Below are 16886 nucleotides of genomic sequence, written 5' to 3' on the forward strand. Positions count from 1 at the left end.
AGACCTGGCCCATGGCCTTATACTTTGAGACTTAAACCTAGTCCCAGATGAAGATATTAGACCTTGTCCTGCCCCTAAATCGTACTTCATGTATTGTGGTGTGCTGCAATACTTATTAATACGTAATTTGAAATGGGTACCCTGGTTGAACAAAGGTCGGGAAACACTGGTCAAGGACTAGTCCTAGACCACAGACCTTAGTACTAGTCTTTGTCCTAGGCCATAGACCAGGGATGGGCAAGTAGTGGCCCGCGGCCCAAGACATTGCTATTATTACAAGGTCTAACCTTTGACCCCTCGAGATTTTATTGTCTGGGACAACTAGTGTTGGTGCACTAGGCAGGAGGGAGGGGGTTGGGGATTAGCTGGGCTGACACAACGGGACCTCAGCATACCCGCGGGAACATTTTGGATCCGACAGAGCCAGCTTATCTCTCTCATCTTAATTATGTGACCCCCAGGTTAGCTTGCATAATACCTCGATATGGAGCATGGGGGATTGAAGAGATTAAAAGCCTGTGTTTTGCAAGACGGCCCGCAATGTTTGAAGCTGACCTCAGCCGGGGGGGATTTAGCACCGTTTCATGGTGATGTGTGCGTTCCTGTGAGCTCTATCTTGATGGGAATCGGCGTCACTTAAATTGCAGCTTTCAGAGTTGTCGCATCACCACTGACTTTAGAGGAGAGAAATAATGTTGTGTTTTAATCTAAATTAACTCATTTTTTTCCCCGTTGCCTCCTGCCTTGTCTAATTATATGAATTAATACCGTCCACTTATCACTAAATTGCTCGGCCGCTGTTCCCTCAAGTGAGTTGTGATCCATCATTCGGAAGAACAAGGCCTCTTTAACTTTGTCAATGGAATCCACTCTTTACCATGTCTCTGGTCTCTGAGCAATTCTCACATTGCCACTTTTATCCTACATGCGAGCAGCTATATGTGACAACGGTGGCTAAAATTACACCTCAGACCTAAGTTCCCAGTTCAGATTCAACGCCTGCATCTGATGTTTTTCTGTCAATTTTGTTTGCATTTTTCTTTGTTTTACTTTGTTGTCTGCATTCATATCTGAATTACAATTAAAATTTGCTCATGATTGCCTTACCTGGAGAAATAAGTAAATGTACACTTCAAGTGACACATATATGATATGGCGGCCTACATTGAGAGACAACATTCGACAATCTGCATTCACAGACATTTAAATTGTGTGTAAGCAACTCTACAACTGTCAACACCAGGCAGTGGAAATGCAGAAGTGAATAATACCTATATAAATAAAATAAATATCCAACATTGCAAAGTGTTTAGATGGCTGGGGTGACTCTTTGTCAGCAGATTAAAGAAATAATTAACACCAATAAAAAGCTGCAATTTTATTTGTCGCACATACGCAAGTATATAAAAAAATGAAATGCACTGCGTCAAATTTTCATGGACAAACTACTACTACACACAGGCATCTTGAGCCATGTCTTATGCACCGTATTTATATTATACTGAAAGTGGAAGTAGATCCCCCAAAATTAATTGCAATAATATGTTCTATGCACCTTCACCAGTCTAAACATGGCATTCTGATAAATATTGCATTTGGAGAATATGACTTGCGATGTAAACTCAACCGTAATCAGAATGTCGTATTTTGAAATGGCCCGGGCTTGTGTAGACTTTTGACTTCCCCTTTCCTGATTTAAGGACTTTTGCTGTAGTTCAAATTGACAAACTGGCACTGATGCGTTACATTTGACCTGTGCGTTTACGCTGCATTTCCACATGGGCTTTATAGTTTTATAATTTTAATTATGGTTAGTTTTAATTTCATTTTAAGTTTCTTGTTTTTTTTAAGTTAATTAAAATTAAATTATTTTTAAGAAAGCTTTGTTAGGTTTTATTAGTCTTAGTTTTCTCAAAAACACTTAGTTTTAGTATTACTTTTTGTAGAAATTGGTGTTTTACTTGTGTGCAAGATTAGAAAAACACCATGGTTAATATTCTATAGCAAAAAAAAAAAATCAACCAAAATATTATTTTTAAAACATTTTGATAATGCAGGGTACAATTTATAACAGTCCACAGACTTTTAATTGCAATAAGTGCAGTGCATGAGACCGCTTCTAAAGTTAGATGCATGCATGCAATAACGCTAGTATGCCTTGTAGCCAACTTCTAAAGTGGATTTGTGGATTGAATTCTTGTTGAGAAGTAATAAACCCAGTATTGCAAGGTAGTATTTTTTGTATATTGATTTTTTTTCATATATGAAGCGGAAAGCACTTTTGACTTACAGTTGCATTTCCGTGGGGAGAGCAAGTGAGCCATTCGACCCAAAGCCACACGCAAACTCGTCTCCTCAGAGCGACGTCATCTGCTGGCTCTCTTTTTATCGGCTGCTACTTGATGATGTCGCTTCCGTATGACGCACATCAAGAGGACCACAACTCCCAGACAATTGTTTGACCTCCTTCTTTTTACGGATGTGCAATAATATCAAAATAAATTTGAAATCACCTCGTATACTAAATTAATTGCCAAAGACAAAAACTGTATAATTAGATTTATGATTGTAAATGTAGTTTAAATTAGTTTGCACTTTTTAAAAATAATTTTCATTTAAATTTAATTTAATTTAAGCCATTTTTTTTTCGATTTAAGTTATAGTTATTTCGTTAGTTTTTGTTAACTAAAATAACCTTCTACTTACACCCAACACACATTGGATTTTTACCTACATTTGGATGCAGCCAGATTTTGATGGAAAGTCATATGATACCACGCCTTTTTTTTTTTTGCATTTTCATAGGCATGATGACTACACCAATTGTGCCATATGATAGCAAAAGATAGAATTGTGTTACTTGAGTGATGTATTTTCGTAAGAGTTGTCACGAGTTACAGTGAAGTGCAAGAGGTGTCTGTACAACAGGGTTACTTGAATGTCAATCCTGTGCAAAGTGTTACTGAGTGCCCCACAGAGGACACCAAACCCCCTAAAGACAGATGTGCCTTCCCACCCATCTCCCTGTCAACAAGTCGAGCAAACAATTGATTGCGCCAGCCCATCACCAAATTCTCCCCACAACCAATTGTCCCAACTCATCCGGGCACCTGACCATAGACCTTGTTCTGGTATTCAGCCCAAGACCTGTTCTTTGGCCTACACCATAGATCTTAGCTGTAGATCTCGTACTCGGCCGTTGACCTTGGGTCTTTGACGTTGTCCTATTGGAGGCCCAAAGCAACAAATGCCATCCAAGGCCTCATCCTACACTTTCAACTAGTCCATATCCTACAAATTAGGCATTCCTGGCTCAACATCTTGTCCTAGCCCTGGTCCTGGATCCCTAACTTTGCAGGCACTAAAACTCAGAACTAGTACTATATACTAGTCCATAGAATTTATAGATGTTAGACTTAAGACATAGTCATAGTCGTGGCCCCGAACCTTAAATGTAGTCCTAGCCCAAGACCTTAAAAGCAAGTCTAGCATCGGCCCAAGGCCTTATTTGACATCCTCGTTCCAGACCTTGGCCCCAAACCTTATACCTAGTCCGAGCCCAAGAATTAAGCGCTATTGTTGACTCTATGAATTGAAGCACTTGCATGCTTGACTTTGACTCTATTGACAATTTCTGACAGTGCAGCCAAAAAAATGGACAGCAGCAACAAAAATTCCATGTTGAAAACTGACTCTAGGGCTCAGGCAATGAGTCCAGTCCCAACCTTCACCTTCCTTGGAGTAAAAGCAAAGTGCTTGCAAACAAGAACACTGCACCGTCAAGCCATATTCAAAAAATTAAGCACTTCAATTAATGGTAACATTTAGGGAGCGTAGTTATAAAATGTACTTTTTGTGGAGCATTCTCAAAGGCTGGACTCTGAGGATCTGTCTATAAATGAATGGACACCTGCTGAGGGGGCTGCTTAGCGAGGATAATGGAACAAATGGCTCCCATCAGACAAAACCTGATGAATAAAACGACAATATGAAAAGAGTATTTTGTCTGCGCCACTTCAGCTGATGAGCGTTCACATTCAGACACTGGCTGCTCCTCGCAGCCTCCCTTGAGAAGCCCGGCCGCAACAGAGCTATCTCCGGCTTCCATTCCTGCCCTCATATCACGGTGTAATTACAGCTCTTCCTGAGCACTCTTGGCACCACCTGAGAGCTTGTAAAGTGCCGCCTGCCCTCGGTTTTGCGCGTTAAAGATGTGATCGTATACGGCCACAACACATTACTCTCAATGTGCCGATAGACTTGAGCGGTGCAGCTCGTTCGAGTCGCCGTCTTTTTTCTTCTATACCGTCCTTTTGTTTCAGTCTAACTGGTCTTTTAATTTCTAAAGTTGCTGAGAGGTGCCTCTTTCACAAGACTCTTGGTTTAAAACACAGCCTACTCCAACAAGTTAATGTATTAAAAATTGGTTAAAACAACAACGTCATAAATCGTTATGTATCTTGCTTTGTCCTCTGGGGCACAAACATGCTGGAATGGAAAAGGGTCTTCCCCAAACAGTTCCCGGAAAGAAGCATGTCCAAAATTACTTGTAAAGATTAATAATCAAGTTTCAAGCCAGGATTAAGGATTCAAAGCGATCAATCGTGTCATCTTTTGAACACCCACATTTGCAAGGAGCAATGAGGTTAACACGATATGCAGGATCATAACTCAATTAATAAAATGTTTCTATTTGAAGGCATATTCATTATTCTCTGAGTCACTTTTTAGAAGTCCACTGTGCATTGTTCCATTTTTTGTACCGTTAAGTAACAACGCCTTGATAATTTTCACTGTTCATTATCTATTTCATTTTATGATAAAAATGTACTTCATATGCTAATAAAAAATCTCAACATATTCTCTATTAACTTAGTTTTCAGTACAGATGCTATAAAACTGGCAAATGAAAGACAGGTCATTATAATTATTGCTCTTTTTTGTTTTTGTAATTATATATAAACCTCCCACCCCACCTTCACCCCAAAAAAAAAAAAGAAAAAACACCTGCATTTTCGAATGGTTGCAAGTCCGTGAAAAAATGCGTATTAGCAAGAACCTGTCTGTGTCAAAAAACACTACTGAACTCGAGGACGTATCAAATCATCTGCATTGTTTTGATGTACAGGTGCTCGAGGAGGGATCGCTGTCCGAGGGCAGACGAAGCCTACCGCTTCAACACTGACATTGACCGCTGCGTGAAGGTCATCGCTCACCCGGATAGCATCGCCGTATCCGCACACAGCGTCCCGGTGAGTCTGCTTCGCATCCTCGGCTCACTCACTTTGTCACACAAGTACTCTCAACTAATATCCATTCTGTTTTCTACTTTGTATGACAGCTAGTTTTCCAGACAGTATTTTCAAGTACTAATCAGCTCGAAAAAAAAGTTCAATGCAAGCAAATCTTCACTTCTTGTCACTTGTACGGATTACCTTCATCATATATATTTTATAAACTAAGATAAAGCCAACTGATGGAGCTAACTTTAGCAGAGTCAGACAGTCGCTTCACAATGAATGCAGTGTAACTGCGAGACGAGCTTGTTGTCTAATCACGGCACATCCGCCCTTTTTTTTTTTTTAGCTGCTGTTGGAGGTGAACAACGTTCCGGACCTTTCGGCAGGTATCACCTGTTCCTTTGGGCAGCAGGCGGAGGTGGAAGGCCACGTTAATGGCAACAGGGTCATGTGTCTGTCCCCGGCTGGGAAGGAGGTCCCGCTGATACCAGAAGGACAAGGTGCGCTTTGAGTGAATACGTACAGCCTTTGATCGAGGAGGTTGCCAATGAAATGCAAATGACTGTCTCAAATGCACAGGAAGGGTCTCAAGAGGACCCCATCTAACATCCTCCAAATCTTAATGTGACCAAAAAATAAAAATCAACAGTGCAATCAGGTTCCAATGATTGGTTGTAAAGTACTTATGTTTAGGCTTTCTTTTTAACTGCTTTGCAAAAAAAAAACAAAAAAAAAAAAAACGGTAAAGCCCTCCAGAGCAGGAAATGTTCACCCCACCACATCCAGTCTGCAAATGAATGTTTCTTATGCACTGGCTAATTTAAGCTATTTGTGGTATAACTATTCACCTAAATGCAAGAACGGCTTGTCAAAGACATATTTTTGGAAATAGACGGGTCGCAAAAAGATTTACATCCTTTTTTTTTTATCTCACACTCGATGAGTGTGAACTGTTTGTATAGAAGCAATCTGACTGTTTTGATTAATACGTCCCCTTTTGAAGAAGTGACCCTTCAATGATAGTTCAGCAACTTGAAAACTTTCCATTCACTTTCCTTCATTTTGTGGCGGTGATGTTGCAGCTTTTGAAGAAGCTTAACCAACTCCTGAGTGTGTGTGTGTGTTGCACGTAATTACAAGTAAGAGCAAACTTTAATGGACTGTAAAAACGCTCACTGCAGTTCTCTTGAGAGTGTGCTTACGTTTGAGTGTGTGTGTGTTTGTCAGTATAGAGGCGATAAGCTGAAGTTAAAGTCTTGCTGAATCCACAGTTCCAAGTTGAGACACGATACCCGACCGTGATATTAATGCTAGAGACATGAACAAAAGACGGAGATTATAATTTTTTGTTTAATATGCAAATAGTTTGTCCTCCGAGTGCAGTAATCCTCTCAAGTTTTCACCTTACAGCAATACGCTCTTGCAGAAAGGCAGACGCTAGGTAGCTGTTTATAGCGGAGAGATAAGAAAGTACTGAACATTTTGTTTCTTGTTTGCCCCCCCCACCTACCCTTTCTCTCTCTTTTTGTTCAGCTTGTTTATCCGGCCTCCTCCTCACCTCTCTTTGATGCAATTTTTCCAGAGTTTTGGCTGGATTGACAGGTCCAAGAGTCCATTTAGGATTCAAAGCCTATACGCTCTGATTGTGATGAAAAATGCATCACATGGACACCCAAATTGCACGTGATTATCTAGACAAGCATTAACACTGAGGTTTGATAACACAAAAGCAAACAATGTCAATAATAGAAATATTAAATGCTACATTGTATGTTATTTGGCCTGGGCTAAATTTTCGCCCCATTATTTTAATAACGGGCGCATTTGGAAATATTCTCCGAGCGCACAGAGTTCTGAATCTCTAGTTTGGTTATTTCGAGTGCACTAAAAACGAGGTGCCGGGGCATGTTTGAGATGCCAACTGGGAACACGACGCGCCAGTGTGTCAGACAGTACAGATGGAAACAATCAAGCATGAGATGCTGATTGGTTTGTTACATAGACTGCGTTCGGAAATTAATGGAAAGGGGAGTGTGCTCTGGCTCTCTGAACTCACCACACTCAGAGTGGTGTTTGGGCATCAGAATAGATTTCTGCTCGCACCTGAGGATAACGTCCAGATTTATCCACTGGCCGCTATCTGCAATTATTCTGCTATTTGATGACCAACTGTAACAAATCTTATTTAAAGCAAATTTCATTGTCTATGCTTTTACTGTAGTTCAGAGTGACAGTGGGCTTTATTTAGTTTGTTTATCTTTTTGTGCTGTTTGGGCTGACATTTTAGTGTCTGTACGTCGCGTATTTGTAAGTCATCTTGCATTACCCTTCAGAATAAGACTTAGTGATGGCTGGCTTTGGAAAAAATCATAAGTGTGCATACACATGCGCATGCTAACAACCCAAGGCAAATATAGCTATGCCCCGACATGTAAAGCTTGTATCTCAGGCAAGATGTAACACTTCAACCAAAGTACTACTCTCCTAGTTAAACGGGATTTGGCGCCCTCTTAATGGCATCTTACGGATTCTCCAAAGAGCAGGAAAACCCAAATAGGTGAATTTGTGAGTAGTGAAATGCGAATGTGCGAGGCATTCAAGTATTTCAATGAGGTCAAGCTTGCAATAACGATGATTTGCGTCTGAATTTGATTTGCATGTGGATAACAAATTGAAGACATCCGATTCCATATTGATTTTGCATTTATGCCACCATGACTCATATACCTCATTCAACTTGAGGAAAAACAAAACAAAAAAAAACTGCATCAGATTGTCACACTTGACACATGCAAAGTATTGTAAATCAAGCCCTAGATTGACGGTGTCTACCTCTCTCCTCTGTCAGACTGGGCCGGCGTGGAGTTGAGACTGAATTCCAAGGAGACGGGTCAAATGGTGGCCAGCACGGAGGTCAAATTCTACAACTGCAGCACGCATCACATGTGAGTCCACACATGCACCTCTGCGTTCGCTCAGCCGATAGATAGAGAGAGTAGACAATCTCATTTAGGGCACTGATTCTTGCTTAAGATGAGGCTCTTAGATAAACTCTGAGCTAAATCAATCTGTCGGCTTCCATTTTAGTCAACATGATGCATTTGTCACAGCCTGTTGGTTCGGGATTTTAACTGCTTTACCGTCTAAAGGATTTAAATAGAAACAGATAGTCATTGAGGATGAGCAAATAATCACAATAGTTTCAGGTCTCTAAATAGAAAAATCATTTTCTAAATTCCATTTTATATACTTTTTTGCAATCCAACTTTTGCTCTAGGCACAACCATTTGATAATTGTGTTTGCTGTAAGATTAGAGATACTGTTAGCTGTGCTCAGGTACCTGGAGGGCAGATGAATCAATACAGTAATAAAAAGAGATTTTGCCATGCTAATAGACAATAAACATGGGGAGTGACTTGCCTTGGAGCCATGACGCTAACGGGACTGCATTTGGTGTCATAAATGGCCCCTATGACCATCATTGAAACACACTACCTTAGAAGGGACAAACGCTGAGATATTAAGGTGAACCTGAATTTAGATTAGGAGACAGAAATAACTGGATTTCCACTCCTAGGATTTAGTTCATTTTACAATTGTAGAAAAAAATACATTTCTTCTTTGTATTATATCATTTTAAAATTATTTTGACTCTGCAAACACTCCCCCTCCATGGCATATTCATTTTAGTGCACCGTCAGTGAATGAAGACATGGTAGAAACAATCTATATATTTTTTGGTATCCACGCGTTTCCAATATAATTCGTACATATACTGTATACATACATATATTTCGTTTTTCTTGGAATCAAATTGGTCCTCAGTTTTTATTGGGTTATTATAAAGTTATCGATAGTAAGGCAGGTGCGCACATTCTGGGCAAATGGCTTTTTGATTTTGCTGTAAGCAGTAGAAAATGGATGGATGGGAAATGGCAATACATAATGTATGACTTTGGGTCTCTGGTAGGAATAGCTTTTATTATTTGAGTCTTCGGCAAAAAAAAAAAAAAAAATCAGAGGCCACTCTTTGAAATACTCAGAGGCTACAATTTTCAATAACTTTACAAGACTTTCTGTGACATTTTCCAAAAGCTTTATATTTCATTGTGATGGTGCGGCATTAAAATATTTCATTACACTTCGTCTTCTCAGATATAATTTCTCTTTATTAGCTGCTGGCCGGCTAGAAATCAGACGGCCTCATTGTAAGGTTCATGCAGTCGATGAAGTCACACAAGTTAAAAAATATACGGTAGTTCTTGCAGTTGTGTGGTGGTTCACATTTTGAATCCCTATGATCAGGGAAGTCTGCCATTTTCATTAAAGATTGATTTATTCTGGACATTACACAAGTAACATTCTGTCAAGAGTAACAGTTCCCCCCGACCTGCCCTAAAAACAGTCTGTTCCATTGCCTAAATACGAGATCATTTCTATAATTGGTCAATGTAAATCAGATGATCCACAAAAACTATAATTGTGATGTGAAACGTGACAATAGCCAACAAGGAAGAAAACTCAAGCTTAGGCTGTTTTCAGAAACAAATTCATGCACAAATGGTTGTGTTGAGCATTTGTTTGTGTGTCTCAATTCATTCACCACAATGAAATATGGACTGGGAAGATACTCGTGATTGTCGATAGAGATATCGGTACAATATGTGTGGTGTCCTGTGTTTGTCATATCGAGGACCCTACACACTAAAAGAGCTGTTAAGAAGACAGTTGGTTACTTATATCTCGTCATGTAGGGATCTCACTTTCAAAAAAAAAATTAATAAAATAAATCAGCGAAAATTTTAAATGTTAGTCCAGTGGGATACAGTCCACTTTAATATGCAAACATTTAACATAGGTCATAATGGTGGCAAACTACAACACTGTTTACTGTGATTTTGATGGTCCAGATAAGTTTGAAGACATTTCTTCCCATTTTGCACATTTGGATAATATAAAAGCCATTCACAGTGGTGCCTTAACTCAACTACGAGTTACAAGCCATTAATCAGATGATGTTTTGCGTTGACTAGCGAGCAAAATTCTCAGATAGGAGCACTAGTGTCAGTAAGCTCAACTCACTTTACAACAATTCTTAAAAAAAAAAAAAAAAAGTTGATTGAAAGTAAACGGGAAAAAAATAGAATTACTTGTTGTGTATTCATATTCTTTAAGTAATGTATATTTGAACACAAACTGTGCATAAAAACTCACAGACGTATACATTTTCTTTATCCTCTGCAAAAAAAACATTATTCCAGCTATCTGAGTGACCGGTGGGTGACGCTCTTCTTTGTATGCATCTCTTTGTCTGAACAATACTGGCCCCTAGTGGCCATGGTGCACACATAAGAAGGAGCAGAATGTTGAGCTGGAACAGATTAATGGCATTTCCATTCATTTCAGACAATGAGAGATATTATGAGCTACAGAAAAAATGATCAAACCTCGAGGTACCACTGTATACTCTGTTGGGATTTTAATCAACAGCCTAGTGCATATAATTTACAGAAGTTTCAATGCTTGGTAAATTATCCTGAGCCACAAACTCAAACTATCAGGATCCATGGACAACACAACAATGTTACTCCTGGAGGTTGCATTTGATTGATGAGAATGTTCGTAGTTAAATTAGCCCGTAGTGGCAGAGAGCACACCGGCGATGCTGAAAGGCTCTTTGACTGTGACATAAATACTTGAGTATACCCAATTAAGTCATTAGAGAGAGCAGTGGGGAGCTCATCATACACACACGGCCCTTCATTAGCGTGGCGGTGAACCCTGCAACTCCTCGTGATGAATATTTCACGTCCAACGCAGCTCCTGACCTGCTGCATCCCATCATTAATAACACCGACGCCGCAGCACCCTGGCAGTTGCGACCTATTAATACTTCACCTCTACACACAAAAACACACGGATACACACACGCACAAAAAAGAAGTCTCGCTCACTTACTCACACCCACACTTATTTTGTCTGCACACTGCATATTTTAAATTCTTCCAGCGCCACACTGCCCCTCACACCTACGCAGCTAATGATGATACAAAAAATAGACGTCACTACATGTATTGGCATTTGTGTCTGGAAGCTGCAGCATTGCAGAGCTGATTGTGGTTTTATAGAACACACAGCCGCTCGTCCCAAGCTTTTATTATATTTCAAGGTCGAACTCAGCAAAGTGGGAGTCAAACACCGCTCCCGAAATTGATGTCTCTTAAAAGCAAACCGTATGGTCGGATAATGACGGCGACAAGGGTTGTCTATGTTGTTTATGGTAACGTGAAGGTTTACAAGAATTGGGAGGGGAACGATCAAGGTCGGCGAGGTGAACATAGTCTACTTCCTTGAGGTTAGGCTGTTTTTGATGTCATGGTTATGGCAATGCTGTCAATGCTGGGACATGAGTAATAACTGTGCTGTAGAAAACAGGGCTTGGGAACCCATTACAGTTACGGCCTAGATGTCGCAACAATAGAACACGTGTTTATTATACAGGGGGTTTAATGAAAATTACAGAATTTGCAACATGTCACTCACAACAAGGATTTTAACCATTAAAAGGAATGGGAATGCCTTTATTCAGTCCCTGTGCCTCACCCCAAGACATTTGACAGTGTGTTTTCACTCTAGAAATATTTAGATTATACTAATAATGAGATATATAAAGAAAATTAGAAGTGGGATTCATATAGTCACTATTTGTAGAGGGTAAAGTATACATATATTTTGACTACTGTTAAATTTTCTGTCTACGTGTGCTGCTACATCATTTGTGTTCTAATATCTATTGCTTAAACGACGGTTATAACATAGTCACAGATGCTAATCATGGCCCATAATAGCATTCACCTGAAGATAGCGGACTTAATGCAAAGCTAAATACTATATGCAATAAAATGAATGCCATCTACAAAGCATCAAATCTTTTCTCTCTCTGAAAGTGAAAAATCACTTGTTTGTTTTCCTTTTGGAAATGAAAGAATCGGAAAAGTTCTGCAGTCACAGTTTCAAAAGTCTGGATTATGCTGTGCTATAAAAACACCAATGACATTTGTTATTTCCCAGGAGAGGCAGTTTAAATGTCATTGGAAGTTGCCTCTGAAGTGCACGATTTTTTCCCCCCTTTGTACTTCACAATATGCAATACATTTCAAATTAGTTAACAAGTCTGACGTAATGCCTTAAGCATTTTATTAGCTGTGATGCCCGCTAGCCAGAGGCTGAGCTGTGCTGTGATTGTTTACTCACTAGAGTGTGAGGCGGTAACACTTTCTGTCGTGATTCACCTCAACCATATAGAACACAATTGTCAAACTTGCTTTCCTGCATGTTTTCCATCTCTCCCGGCTGCAACACACCTGATTTGAATGAGCAGGATACTTATAAGGCTCCTTCAGAGCTAGCTGATGAGCTGATCATTTGAATCAGATTGAAATCACGCAGCAAAGCGGCCCTCCAAGACTGGAGTTTGACACCTACGATATAGAATGTTCCGTGCTGAACATTCAGAATACAAATACATTTATTTTGGCAATTTGTTGATGAATATTTTGGGGATGTATTTTTTTTTTTTTATATCTTCAGAGGTTTTACTTTTTAGAATTGCACAATAGATTTGTTCAAATGATCCCACAGGCCTAAGGTTCCTCACCCATCTTTTACACTGGTTGCTACTGTGAAACAAACAAAAACAGTCTTTCTCATATAAAAATATTTTAAAACAATGATTTGTTGTCCAACCGAGTTTCTTCCCCTTAAAGGCTTTCACATGGCAGATGGATTTTATCCGATTTCCTTGTTTGTTTGCTTCCCCAAAAAATGTTCCCCCCTGCGAGCATAATAGCGGATGAAATGTCATTTAGACAAATGTAAAAGCAGAAAAGCTTAGTTACAGCATAGCCAAGCCTTTGTGGTGTTGGCAGGAAGAAAATAGTCCTTTTCTCCTCAATCTAGTCCCTCAACAGCTGTGTATCACCATCATATGTTTGTCTGCCTATCTGTCTATCAACACATCTCTCACTGTGTAGCTCTTATGAAAAATTTTATTACCTTGATGTATTTTTTTTTCATTTTGTAATCATTTGCACAGAATGCACTAATGAGGCCACTTGTTCCCGCAGGTGTCTGTCCTGCGTAAACAGCACATTTCGCTGTCACTGGTGTAAATATCGCAACATGTGCACCCATGACCCGAGCAGCTGTTCCTTCCAGGAGGGCAGAGTCAACGCCTCGGAGGTACAACACGATCTTGCTTGTTGTAGCTCATTCAAATGGAATAAGAAGACCAGATATATTGTACATTCGCTAGTAAAAGCGTTGGCAGACAATATTCATTTTGTCATGTAATTAATTAATAAATTTAATACCTTTCTAGTAGTAAATCGAAATTAAAGCTGGAAGCAGTGAGGAATTGGTCGCCACATGGGCGTTTTCATGGCGACCCCTCAAAGTGATCTTCAAACTTTGACTCCATGCTATGCCCCCTGAATTTTTCTAACTTTCCAGGGGTGCTAGTGAGCAGCAGTAGAGTCATATATGGCTGTGGTCCCCAACCACCGGGCCGCACAAATGAAAGAAAAAATTTGGCAGTACTTCCGGTTTCTTAATTATTCAGGGGGGGGGATATTTTATATTGAAAAGCAACCGACTCCTCTCCGTTACATCGGTCTCTTAACGCACATCAACGTGCGAATTGTCTTGGCTGCATCACGCTAATATTAAACCCAAAAGCTAGCGGAAAAAAGGTTGGGGACCACTGATTTATGGGACCACTAAGGCTACATTCACACTTGAGGGCATGATTTTTTTTTTTCATCCACATTCCAAAAACCAAATGCGACTTCAAATGTGAACGCAACGCATCTATGATGCGATACACATGCATATATAGCAGATCATCGAGTGACATCCACCAAAAGAAAAAGAAAAAAAAATCACTTCATGTGGCATGGTGTTTACGGAAGTAAATATGGGCCCATATGCATGCGCTCACTTCATCATCTCATATGGCCAGAGTAGCGAGGCGACAGGAGGTAGAAATATTTTGCGAATATGAGGAAACGCTCTTTGATCTCATTGAACAGAAACGTCTACTAAAGATGATGGCACGTCATTGCTGCGAGTAATAAATTAAGCGTCTGCGTTGCTGAATTACTACTATCGCTGCAAATTTCTCTGCTATGTTTCATGTTTCAAGTGGGATTAAATTGAAATCAAATGTAAAACTCATGTAAAGTCAACACCGTTACTCAACACAATGCAGATTCCTGGACGATTGTCAGGAGCCTCCCTCCACACTCTCCCACCCACGCGGAGAGCCTATTTGGCTTTTGATGACATATAGCTCGCATGTGTGCGGATGAGCGTTCATACTGCAGATACATCTCAGTCATATCCGATTTATATCCAGACACGAAAGAGACCCAGCTTCCGGCAATAGAATCTGAATTGCACTGTTTGTATAAATGTGACGTATAAAATACAATTTTCAGCAGGATACATGTGCTTGAGTTTTTGAGACCTTGACACCCAATAAAAGGGTGATGAATTTGTTGCAAGGGTCAAACACAATTATAACCAAGGAATATTTTGGGGAATTCCGTTTGTTTTGAGTCCACATTAGACAAACCGTGGAGATGTAGTTTGTGAAGTTATATCTCCAGATATAACCCAAAAACTGATACCACAAAGCATACATTTCACCCACAAAACTGCTTGGATCCAAGCATGGTTTTAATATGCAGGAAAAACTTGCAAGCAGGACGTGTATTATTGGGATTAGAGATGTATTTGCTTCTGTAATCCCCGAGGGACATACTGAAGTGTGCATTAGTAGTGCAGATGATGACAGGCAGACGTCGAGATAGATGACAGTGACAGATTGTTAATATCCTGTGGCGAAATGGTTATGTAAACACTCCAGAAACGATGCAGGCAGACTAGCAATTTATGGACAACTTGGAGAGAAATGTACAGTCAAGTCAAACCATTTATTCCAATTTATTTCAAGAATATGTGTTTATGTGTTTTAGTTTGTTCTAATTTCCTGTTAATTTGTATTACACCAAATGAAAGCGTTTTGTTACAGCTCCAGCTGTTGTGAAATGCGCTACATAAATAAAGTTGTATTGTAATAATAAACCAATATCAGGGGGTAAAAAAAAAAAAGAAACATGTCAGGAATTTTTATCATGCTTAGAAGGTATGTGTTCCAAATTTGATTGATTTTATATTCCCATGGATTCCATTCTGACTTCCTGTACGTCATTTTTTTTTCGTTCTTTATTATTCAGGACTGCCCCCAGCTCCTCCACTCCGGGCAAATCCTCATCCCGGCTGGCGAGGTGCGACCAATCACCCTGAGGGCCCGTAATCTCCCACAGCCGCAATCGGGCCAGCGGGGCTACGAATGTGTGGTGAACGTGCAGGGTGTGGGCCACCGCGTCACGGCGCTGCGCTTCAACAGCACCAGTGTGCAGTGCCAGAACAGTTCGGTATGGCTTTTTTTTGGTGTGTGGGTGACATTTTACTATTAAGTTTGGTTAATGTATTTTGGGTCATTTTGGATTTTTTTTTTTTGCAGCTAGTATATGTACATACTCGATTTGCCACACCTAAACTCTTTTAACTTAACGTTTCTATTCATTTTTCAATTTCTTTCTTATCCATCACAGGGACTGCAGATTAAAATGTTCCACAGAGATATAATCTAATTTTGAGTTTCATGGGGGTTTTTTTTTGCACATAATCCCACTAAACAAATAAATGAAAAAAACTAAAAAATAAATAAATAAATAATTATAATAATAATGAACACAGGAAACACAACATACGATAAAATATATACTAGTCAGGCATTGTATTGTTTTAAGGGAGTAAGTGCAATAAAGTAAGAGGAGAGTGAAAAGCCTAGAGGGTGAGAGTGGGAAATGGAAAGTTATCAAATGTTCCTTATAATTCGCTGCGACCTCGTCCTATAAAATGGTGGTGTCCGAGACACCAAACCAGAGCGATAGGCTACAGATGAGATGTCTCCTTTGTTGCGCGAATACAATGCGAGGCATGTCGTCTGTGACAATGCATGAAAAAGACATCGTCCTCGGACGTGGATGATGACAGATCAAAAAGCCTCTCGTCTCGCCGCTGCCCTTTCATCCTCTCTTTCCCCTTTCAGTCCTCTCTCCACTCACGACTGTTTACTGTTTTCCAGTACATGTACGAGGGAGTGAAGATCAGCGACCTGGCGGTGGAGCTCGCCATTGTGTGGAACGGCAATTTCATCATCGACAATCCAGAGAAGATTAAAGGTGCCTTTCTCCATCGATGTCTGCCTTCAGCCGAGAGGGCGAGGGACTCAATCCACAATGGTGGGGATGGATGGGTCACTAAGGGTGCCTCAAGGCCCCTCCAAAGTGCTCGCAGGGAAAGTTCACAATACCAATAAGCGCTTATTGAGTAGCAGACAGTCATTAGTGTGTCACTGGGGTTTAAAGATGGAGCTGCGCATTTGTTCGCCTGGGATATCATGGCTGCCTCGTCATTATCATAATCAAGGACAGGCGCAGTCATGAATTTCAACTTCTCTTGGCTCGTATTGACTGACCGGTCTCAAAAGTTGGTCGAAAAAAATTCTGACAGAA

General features: G+C 40.1%; 1 protein-coding gene across 1 annotated transcript in view; it reads left to right on the forward strand.

The window, feature by feature from the left end:
• The window catches only part of LOC148327688 (plexin-A2-like), a 117233-nt gene that overhangs the window by 54335 nt on the left and 46012 nt on the right, over nt 1-16886 (forward strand). The window contains exons 6-11 of the mRNA XM_088308482.1: nt 5129-5252; nt 5587-5740; nt 8089-8185; nt 13368-13482; nt 15540-15740; nt 16457-16553. Of these exons, the coding sequence (XP_088164608.1) occupies nt 5129-5252; nt 5587-5740; nt 8089-8185; nt 13368-13482; nt 15540-15740; nt 16457-16553 (788 nt within the window). The remainder of the gene's footprint in view (nt 1-5128; nt 5253-5586; nt 5741-8088; nt 8186-13367; nt 13483-15539; nt 15741-16456; nt 16554-16886) is intronic.

The sequence above is a fragment of the Idiotropiscis lumnitzeri genome, chromosome 11 (assembly GCF_059441095.1).
Source record: "Idiotropiscis lumnitzeri isolate Australia: NSW breed Sydney's pygmy pipehorse chromosome 11, RoL_Ilum_1.0, whole genome shotgun sequence".
NCBI classification, from domain to species: Eukaryota; Metazoa; Chordata; class Actinopteri; order Syngnathiformes; family Syngnathidae; genus Idiotropiscis; species Idiotropiscis lumnitzeri.